At 40.1% G+C, this 10641-nt stretch overlaps 1 protein-coding gene across 3 annotated transcripts in view; it reads right to left on the bottom strand.

Moving 5' to 3' along the window:
* Rich (Guanine nucleotide exchange factor subunit Rich) overlaps positions 1 to 10641 on the bottom strand; it is a 63631-nt gene that overhangs the window by 2093 nt on the left and 50897 nt on the right. For all 3 annotated transcript variants that reach the window (XM_076204438.1, XM_076204439.1, XM_076204440.1), the window contains one exon: positions 1 to 4431. This exon is cut by the window's left edge and continues 2093 nt beyond it. In XM_076204438.1, the coding sequence (XP_076060553.1) occupies positions 3969 to 4431 (463 nt within the window). In that variant the 3' untranslated portion in view covers positions 1 to 3968. The remainder of the gene's footprint in view (positions 4432 to 10641) is intronic.

The raw sequence follows: 10641 nt of genomic DNA, 5'->3' as shown, positions 1-10641 counted from the left end.
TTTCCAGAGAGATCTATAGGATAGTTCAAAGTGTTTGAAAAATATAGTAGGTGTTACAAGAATGGATAAAGAGAGAAATGTGGTGGTGAGGCAGATAACTGGGGTGGATACATCTCTGTCAATGTAGTTCAGTGACCCAACACTATAATCAAGTCACCTCATTCTCTTTGATCCTTAAATATTGGCAGAAATTTTGCTTTTAGTTTCTCCTCCTATGGTGTATCTGTTAGGTTAGGAAACACTTTGGTTGCTGCTCTTTGCTTCCTCTTGATCTTGGATATATCTGTGTGGCTACCGTACCATACCACTTATGCATATTTCAGTCTTGGACGGATTAGGATTTTAGAGTTTTTACATCCTCTCTTCACCCATGTAGTGAAAAGCCAACTTCATGTTCTGTGGTATTCCTTACATCTTTCTCACAATCTTGCTGATATGTCTGTCAGATAACAAATTGTTTTCCATCCTTTTTGGCTACCTCCCTTGTGAAGGGGAAAAAGCTTTGGTATATGTATGTATGTATGTATGTATGTATGTATGTATATATATATATATAATATATATGTGTGTGTGTGTGTGTGTGTGTATTTACCTTGTATCTTACATGAAGGAGAGCTATGCTCATGGTGTCCTGTCTTTGTATCTTGCATTGTCTAGTTTGCTCTTAAATTCATGTATAGTTTTTGCACACGCTATTGTTTTATCCAGTTTGTTCCAGATATCTACACTCTGTGTGTGTGTGTGTGTGTGTGTGTGTGTGTGTATGTGTTTATTGTAGTATACAGGAAAGGAGCAATGCTTGTTGGGTCTTGGCCCCTATTCTCTAATTTTCGACAATAACTAGACATAAATTGATGTACAGTTCCAACATAATCTATATCCTTCATTTCTAATTATGTGTATGTGTGTGTATTTACCTAGTTGTATCTTACAGGAAGGGGAGCTACGCTCATGGTGTCCCATCTCTGTATCTTGCCATACCTAATTTGCTCTGAAATTCGTGTATTGTTTTTGCACACACTATTGTTTCATCTAGTATATTCCATACATCCACCACTCTGGGGGGAAAGCTGTTTTTTTCAGGTCTCTTCTATAACTGTCCTTTTTGAGTTTCTTTCCATGTCCTCTTGTGTTTCTCTTATCCCAATTTAGTAAGTCATCTCTATCAAGGACTTCTACACCTTTCATAATTCTGTAGATGGTCAACAAGTCACTTCTTTCTCTTCTTTGTTCCAGAAACGGTAATTCTAGTTTTGACAATCTTTCTTCATATGACATTTGTGATAGTGTTGGAGCCATCTTCGTAGTTGCTCTCTGAATTCTCTAAATTGTTTTTATATTCTTTTTAGTACTGGGTGACCAATTTATGCCTTATCAGTGTGACTAATATTTTCTTTACCATTTCTTCATCCAAGTGAGTAAAAGCCACTTTTATTGATCTTCGCAAGTTGTAGGTTTTGCCAACAATTTTGTTTATCTGTCTGTCAGGGGACATATCTTTTGTGATGATGACTCCCAGATCTTTTTCAGATCCCACTTCTGTTACTTCTTTTTCACCAATTTTATATTGTCCTGATATCCTTTTTACTTTTTCCAAATTCCATTATGCTAAATTTCTTTATGTTGAAGTCCACTTCCCACTTCTGACTCCATTCCCAGACCCTGTAGTGAGTCACAGTCCATTCCAGTATTCACTTTCTTTGACAATTTTGTGTATGTGTGTATTACCTAGTTATATTTTCCTAGCTGTATCTTACAGGAAGGAGTACTACACTCGTGGTGTCCCATCTTTGTATCTTGCAGTGTCTAGTTTACTCTTAAATTTATGTGTGTGTGTTTGTGTGCAAGCATGTTTTACCTAATTGTAATTTACAAGAAAAGTTTCACTCTTTGTATATTTACCTAAGTGTATGATATATCATACATACAAAAAGCCTTTGGTATATGTATAATATGTGAGACTGCAGTTATGTTCACTTTTTTATTTTATTTATTATCCTTTATTTTGTGGGTGGTATTGGTGGTGGTAGTTCCACTAGGAACTAAGATGAGAGGGAAACAAGGGTGGTGGATGGGAGTGGAATGGGCGGGAGTGGGTGTTTCATACCTTTGACTTGTCTACCTCCCTTATAAGGAGGAGCCTTTGGTATATAGATAGAATTGGTGATGGTGGTGGTAATGGTAGTGGTGATGGTGGTGATAGTAATAGTAGTGGTGGTGGTTGCCCAATGATATGGAAAACCTGGTGGCTCCTAAGCTTTGATCAAATACTGGCATACTACAGAAATTTAGTACACAATAAACAATTATCAGTGCTGTACTTGTTTTACGCTAACTTGGCCAACTTAATGTTCCTCAATTCTTGTCTTATATTTTTCATATTTCATTAAATATACCATATAATTGTTTCATATTCCTTACTTTTCATGCCAACAGGCATAACCTATAGACTGTACTCTACTAAACCTTTGCCAAAGTTAGAGTCAAACAAGTATGATTCCATGTTTAAGGTCATGTGCAATTTAACCAAACCATACACCCACACATGTATGCTCTCCATGCAAATTCTGTGCAACTCAAAGGCTATATTAACACCATCAATCTACTTCATACAAAATATAATAAGATGTTTACTTAAGTTTTCATTTATACACATCTTTGTTCCCAAACTGTTCATCAGTCTGTCTCTTCAGACAATAAACATTAATTTGGCACCTTCAATTTGCTTGCTATAAGAGAGGGAAACATTACCAGTACTTGAGCCATGCATTCTTTCTCCCACCAACGTTTTAATGTGGCCAGCACAATAAAATTCATTTAAATGTCATAACAAGAAAACCAGAAAAATATTGAGCATCTTGAAAACCTCTTATATTGAAGAGTAAGTTTTGTATGTTACCAATATTGCCTATTGTGTTGGGCCATCCTATAACCTACATGCTATTGGCACATTCTACTATCTTCCTTGTGTGACTTCTGTTGTCTAGAAATGCCAATGCATACTAGGTATTCAAAAGGACTCTAAACACACTGGCACTTGGCTAGTTTCTGTCATTGAAAGAGATTCCGGACAGATGGTCAAACAAACCCAAGTTCCACCCCATCAGAAGCACATCATACTTTTCCACACCATTGTATCAAACTGTAGATTCTAAACACCCGATATACAAGGCTAATGCTAAAAATGCCAAAACAACCCTTGCAACACTTAAACAGTTGCCATAATCTATCATTATGAAATCACAGGTGAAATCATTGTCTAGTCTCTAGATGATTGTACAAAATTTCTGTAATATACAAGGAAACTGTACACAAAATAGCTTTATAGACTTTTAGTAACTGTTTTTATATCACAGTGAAGACATTCTAGGTGATGGCATTGTAAAACCAACTCGGAGATAAGTAGTAAACAAAATCATATTGGTTGTATGACAATTATGGGAGTAAATTATCTTTGTCCTTACCCTTTCAAAAATCTTCAGGGAACAGATGGCTGGACAGAGTACACACTTAAGTTGTAACATTTCCACTCATTTCTGAAACCTGTGAATCAAAATGTATTTCTCCGGCAGCAGCAGGGCCACAAAAGCTATCACAACTCTGGCTTGTACATTCGGGATTAGCAAAACATCATTACCACTCAAACTGTGTTTTACAATATCACCAGATTTGGCTTTCTTTAAAGACAAAACAAATTCATATATTAGCTCTACTTACGTTTCTTTGCTTTTTACATGAGTCTGTAAAAGAGCATATTCCCTTGACACTGGACTATGGGTACCATGTATATATATATATACATACATATATATATACATACATATACATGTATACATACATATATATATATATATATATATATATATATATATATATATATATATATATATATATATATATATATATATATATATAAATAAAGCTGGGGTAAGGGTGTACACAACTCTCATGAAAGCTGTTTGACAACTTTACATGAGGACACACGTTGCACTCCCTTCATCTTCACTTGATAATCGAGAACTTGATGGGGAAGAGGATGATTCTGGGTCAAAGACTGGAGACAGAGAACTCAAGGACTTTGAGTCTTCATTATTGGATATTTTGGAAGGAGATATCTTAGGTTCCTCACTATCCTCTTCTCCTAAGTTATTGGGTGAGGAGGAGGAGGAGGGTGGATGGAGTGCTGGCTGATGAGGTGGTGTGTTTGACTTAGGGTTTGTAGACTTGGAGGGTTTCTTCATGTCCCCTGAGGGCAAGATGGCACTAGTGGGTGGCTGTTCATGTGTGGACGGAGGCCGGGAGGAGGAGGAGGTGGTGCCTGATGATGTCTGAGGGGAAGGCAGTGTAAGCGCAGTTTCCCTCTTGGCCACTAACTTCTGCACCACCTTCAGTTGACTTCGAATGGCAACAAAAAAGCTCTGGTAACCAAGACTGTAGAAGAAAGGAAGGTTTACATAACCTATGCTATAAAATGATTTCAACATTTCAAAAACTTCCATAAAGGGCAGGGGAGGATTATTTATAAGTGAGATCTGGCAGCCTTTACTCAACTTAAAATATCACATCTGAGGGACGAATACCCCTGCCATTCACTGGGGAATATTAAGAAATATACATTTATGACATTATTCACTTTACTATGATCATATTGTGAAAGTCATCAAATAACAAAAATGGTCATAGCTTGTGAGCATGATCAGTTTTCTAAGAATAGATATTCCCTCTATCATGGACCAAATGATGTGTGGCTCTGGTCTGTTGGGGCACCCAATATAGTCCCTAAAGTATTAGCTGCATTTTACTGAGCAAATTATATCACACAATAATATGTGGCCAATATCCCCACATAGGGTATAGCTAAAGCACCATAAACAATTCCTTTACATATGTTAACATCATCTATGGGTAGGTCTTTATCACACTTTCAATTGCAATTTTTTTTTACTGATGTACACAATGTTTGATGGATTCAAATTGCTGGCAAAGCTGAGCCCAAATCCTAAAGCTGTAGACTGAGACTTGGTGAGTGGCTTGTCTGACAGGTAAACCACAAAATCTTGGTTAGCACTATCACGGTTCCATCTGAACAATTTAGCCAATTCAATTAATTTCATGGTGGAAATAGAAAAAGTTTTACCTTACCAAGAAAACTTGCAGGGCATCCCAGATTTGTTGTGTTATTTTAATATTAATGTAGTTTTCACCGATAAAAATATTGAAGCTCATAAATAATTCCCTCAACTGTGTGTGAAAGAAGAAAGTTGAAGAAAAATGTGGGTAAAAGTAAGGTGATGAGATGTACAAGGGGTGAAAGTGGCAGCAAACTGGAAGAGAGCATTAAGGGAAAGCGACTGGAGGAAGTGGATAGTTTTAGATATTTGGATGCGAATGTGGCAGGAAAGGGTGGAGTGGAGGTGGAGGTAGAATTTACCTTGATGTGTTATACGGGAAGGGAGCTATGCTCGTGGTGACCCATCTTTGTATCTTTCAGCATCAAGTTTCTTCTTAAAATCATGAATAGTATTTGCACACACTGTTTTTTCATCTAAGTTATTCCATATATCCAGCACTCTGTGTGGGAAGCTAATCTTTCTCCTATCTCTTCTATAGTTGTCCTTTTTGAGTTTCTTTTCATGACCTCTTGTTTTTCCATTGTCATTTTTAGTAAATCTTTTCTGTCAAGGATTTCCATTCCTTTCATGATTCTATATATAGTCAGTAGATCACGTTTCTCTTCTTTACTCTAGTGTTGGTAGTTCTAGTTTTGAGAGACTGAGAGAAGCGAATAAATGCCTTGGTGGACTAAAAAGTGTAATGAGGAATAGACATTTGGGAATGGAGGTTAAGTGAAGATTATATGAAAGAGTGATTGTGCCAACAGCACTGTATGGGGCGGAGACATGGAACATAAGAGAGGAGGAGAGAAGGAGTTTAAATGTGCTTGAGATGAGGTGTCTGAGAAGTATGATGGGGGTTACTAGGCTGGATAGAGTGAGAAATGAGGAGGTGAGGAGAAGAACGGGGGTGGAAAGGGAGTTGGGAGATAGGGTTGATGAAAGAGTATTAGGATGGTTTGGACACATGGAAAGAATGAGTGAAGAAAGACTAGTAAAAGAGGTATGGAAGGCAGATGTGGAGGGAGTGAACATGAGGGGGCGACCTAGGATGAGATGGATGGATGGAGTGAAAGGGGCTTTGGAGAAGAGGGGAATATCTGTTGAGGAAGGAAGGGAGAAGACAGAAGACAGGGGTGAATGGAGAATGGTTGTATATGGGTGATGTTGTGATGCATGAGGTGGAATGGGTGGGAGGATGGGGGAGGTAAGATACTATGTGAGGGGAAATTTTGACGCAGCCTGAAGGGATTTCTCCCCATCTTCTTTTCTGCATGAGGGGACAGAGAAGGGGGGTCGCCAATTTAATGGAGTGGCCTTGCTGTGGATGTGTTGTGTCTTGCGACACTGCCTCTGACCCAGGGTAGTGGACAAGATGCAGGGATAACCCGTCATCCAGGAGGTACCAAGATAAGAAAGTGGAGGGGGGTGGAGTGTATTTAGGGATGGAATGGGTGGGAATGGTTTTTATCCCTTTTTCTTTTTGGCTACCTCCCTTGGAAGGAGGAAAAAGCCTCTGCTATATGTATGTATGTGATTAGCAGAGCGACTGGAGGAAGTGGATAGTTTTAGATACTTGGGTGCAAATGTGGCAGGAAAAGGTAGAGTGAAGGTGGAGGTAGAATGTAGATTGAGAGAAGCGAGTAAATGCCTTGGTGGATTAAAGAGTGTAATGAGGAGTAGACATTTGGGAATGGATGCTAAGAGGAGACTGTATGAAGGGGTGATTGTGCCAACAGCACTGTATGGGGCAGAAACATGGAACATAAGAGAGGACGAGAGAAGGAGTTTGAATGTGCTTGAGATGAGGTGTCTGAGAAGTGTGATGGAGGTTGCTAGGCTAGATAGAGTGACAAATGAGGAGGGGAATGGAGGTGGAGTTGGGAGATAGGGTTGATGAAAGAGTATTAGGATGGTTTGGACACATGGAAAGAATGAGTGAAGAAAGACTAGTAAAAGAAGTATGGAAGGCAGATGTGGAGGGAGTGAACATGAGGGGATGTCCTAGGATGAGGTGGATGGATGGGGTGAAGGGGGCTTTGGGGAAGAGGGGAATGTCTGTTGAGGAAGGACGGGAGAGGACAGAAGATAGGGGTGAATGGAGAATGGTTGTATATGGATGATGTTGTGATGCATGAGGTGGAATGGGTGGGGGGATGGGGGGTGAGGTAGTATGTGTGAGCAAAATTTGACGCAGCCCGAAGGGATTTCTCCCCGTCTTCTCCTTTTATACATGGGGGGACAGAGATGGGGGGTCGCTGATTTAATGAAGCAGCCTTGTTGTGGATGTGCTGTGTCTTGCAACACTGCTTCTTACCCAGGGCAGAGGACAAGGTATAGGGATGACCCGTCATCCAGGAGGTGCTAAGATAAGAGGGAGGGTGGAGGGGGATGTGGAGTGTATTCAGGGATGGAATGGGTGGGAATGATTTTATGCCTTTTCCTTTTTTGGCTACCTCCCTTGTGAGGGGGAAAAAGCCTTGGTATATGTATGTATGTAGGCATATCACCCCCAGACAGTGAATGCATTACCAATTTTGATTTCTTTTAGAATGATTTTACGTACATACTAAAAGCTTTTCCCCCTTATAAGGAAGGGAGCCAAAAAACAAAGGCATAAAAACCTCTCCCACCCATTCCATTCCTAACATACTCTGCTCCCCTCCACCCCCCTTCCCTCCCTCTTATCTTGGCACCTCCTGGATGGTCATCCCTGCTTCTCGGATTTTGATGGAGGGAAAAAAAAAAAAAAAAAAAAAGAAGAAGAACAAAAAAAAAAAAAAAAAAAAAAAAAAAAAGTGGGGTGGGGGTGGGGGGGTGTTTGGGCTAAGTATTTACTTATAAATATTCTCAACAAAATAATACCAAAACTACAACATTAATATTCCCTGTTCTAAAATATAAAGTAACCAGAGCTGGGCACTTGTGTTACTGCATCAGTAACACACTACCTGTCTGGTAGCTCTGGTGATTACGGGTGTGCATACACAATAACTTGCAAATCATGTAATCAGTTTTATGTTGGTCAAACTGCTAAAACACTCAAAATGAGGATTAATCAACACAAGAAATATGTTCAAGAGGAAAACCAATCTAGCAGTATATTCAATCATATGAACAATTTGAACCACTTAGTTGACTGGGATAATGCTAAAGTTATTACATATAATATGACAAAGAGAAATTTATTTGAATGCAGTTTCATCAATTCTAGTTAAGGGATAAATGTACACCTTCATCAAGGTCTGTACAAATTAGAGAGTTTTGTGTGTAAAGAAATGTCAAAGTTGTTTAAATTGCAAAATACCAGTTGTGACCAATTATCCCAAATGTTTACTGATTACCAGGACAGCACTGTTCTTCACCAATTACTCCCTCTGTTCCTCTCCTAATCCTCTCAATCAAAACCCTCCCATAAGCCTTCCCAACTTCACTCAACAAACTGAGCCCTCTGAAACTACACTAACATTTGTCCCTTTTTCCCTTGTAAAGTGGAACTATAAAGGTACACCTCCAGTCCTCTGGCACTCTACCTTCTTTTAGACAAACATTAAACAACCTCACCAGCCAGTCCACCATCACTGTACCTTCCCTTTTTTATACATTCTGCATGACACCCACCCATCCAACCAAGGTGTCTTACTTGCTCTCATCATTTCAATAATGGTTTTTGCCTCATCTTTCCTTATTTCTCCCCCATTTTCCTCATTCATCACTCTCATTTTCTTCGTGCTTCTCAATGCAACTACCTTTCCCTACTTAACCTCCTCCACATTTAGCAACTCCCTAAAATACTCTGACCATCTTCCTGTTACTGCTGTCTTTTCCATTATCATTTCTCCATCTGCACCTTTTACTTTTTCTTCTCTACTTGATTTGCCTCCTCTTCCTCTCTTAATTTCTCTCCAAAACATCTTTTCATTACTCTCAAAGTTTTCTGTCATACTCTTACCCAAATTCACATCTCTCTCCTCTTATGCTTTACTTTTCTTCTTTGTACTTCTCATATAATTCTCTCATCCTATTTTGTAACCAATCTGTGAATGCTTGTTGCTTCTCTTCTACAACCTTCTTTGCTTCATCATCCCACCACTCACTACCCTTCCCTCTATTTCCTCCTGCCCTCCTTGTTCCACACACCATCTTTGCACACCTTGTGGCTCACTCCTTGAACCATCCCCATTCCTCCTCCACTCCTAGTTCTACTCTATCCTTTACTCCCTCCCACTCCTCTCTCAGCTTCCTCTTGTATTCCTTCTCCTTTTCTTTCTCATTTATGCAGTTTACTCTAAGCACCTCCCTACATTCTGTCCTTTTCCTCTTTCTCCATCTATCCTCCACTCTCAACTTCCACTAAAAAATTATCTGATATTCCTCCACTCTCCCCTTAGAACATGTACATCCAAAACTCTTCCTACTCTTCTCCTGGTTACCACTATATAGTCCATTAAAGCCTTATCTACCACCCTTCCATCCACCACCCTCTCCCATGTGTACTTATGCTTGACTTTCTTCCTAAACACTGTATTTGCTATCATCAACTCTCTAGAAATATCACCATCATCTCTCCATACAATTTTTTCAAGGAATTCCAAACTTCCCAACCACTCCATCTATTGGTTCATTTCCTACCATAGCATTAAGATCTCTCAATAACACTACATTGACATGTCTCCTTAAACCCTCTATGCACTCATTTTAATCTATCAAAAAACAAAGGCATAAAATCCAATCCCACCCATTCCATCCCCACATATTCCACTCCCATTCACCCCCTCCTTCCTTCTTATCTTGGCTTCTCCTGGATGATGGGTCATCCCTGCATCTCACCCACTGCCCTGGGTCAGAAACAATGTACAGTATATACATACATACATATACCAAGGCTTTTTCCCCCTTCCAAGGGAGGTAGCCACAAAAAGAAAGGCATAAAAACACTCCCACCCATTTCATCCCTAAAAACACTCCACACCCCTCCCACCCTTCCTCTCATCTGAGCACCTCCTGGATGACGGGTCATCCCTGAACCCTGCCCACCGCCCTGGGTCAGAAGCAGTGTCGCAAGACACAGTACATCCACAGCAAGGCCGCTTCATTTAATCGGCGACCCCCCCTCTCCGTCCCCCCTTGCATATAAGGATAGGACGGGGAGAAATCCCTTCGGGCTGCGTCAAAATTTACTCACACATACTACCCCACCCCCCACCCCCCCGCCTATTCCTCCTCATGTCGTCACAACATCATCCATATACAACCATTCTCCACTCACCTCTGTCTTCCGTCCTCTCCCTTCCTTCCTCAACAGACATTCCCCTCTTCCCCAAAGCCCCCTTCACCCCATCCATCCACCTCATCCTAGGACGTCCCCTCATGTTCACTCCCTCCACATCTGCCTTCCATATCTCTTTTACTAGTCTTTCGTCACTCATTCTTTCCATGTGTCCAAACCATCCTAATATTCTGTCATCAACCCTCTCTCCCAAATCCTTTTTCACCCCTGTTCTCCTCCTCACCTCCTCATTTCTCA

Source organism: Oratosquilla oratoria, chromosome 21 (genome assembly GCF_046742065.1).
Source record: "Oratosquilla oratoria isolate Oo_2021 chromosome 21, ASM4674206v1, whole genome shotgun sequence".
In the NCBI taxonomy this organism is placed as follows: Eukaryota; Metazoa; Arthropoda; class Malacostraca; order Stomatopoda; family Squillidae; genus Oratosquilla; species Oratosquilla oratoria.
This window is presented reverse-complemented; position numbering and strand designations above follow the sequence as displayed.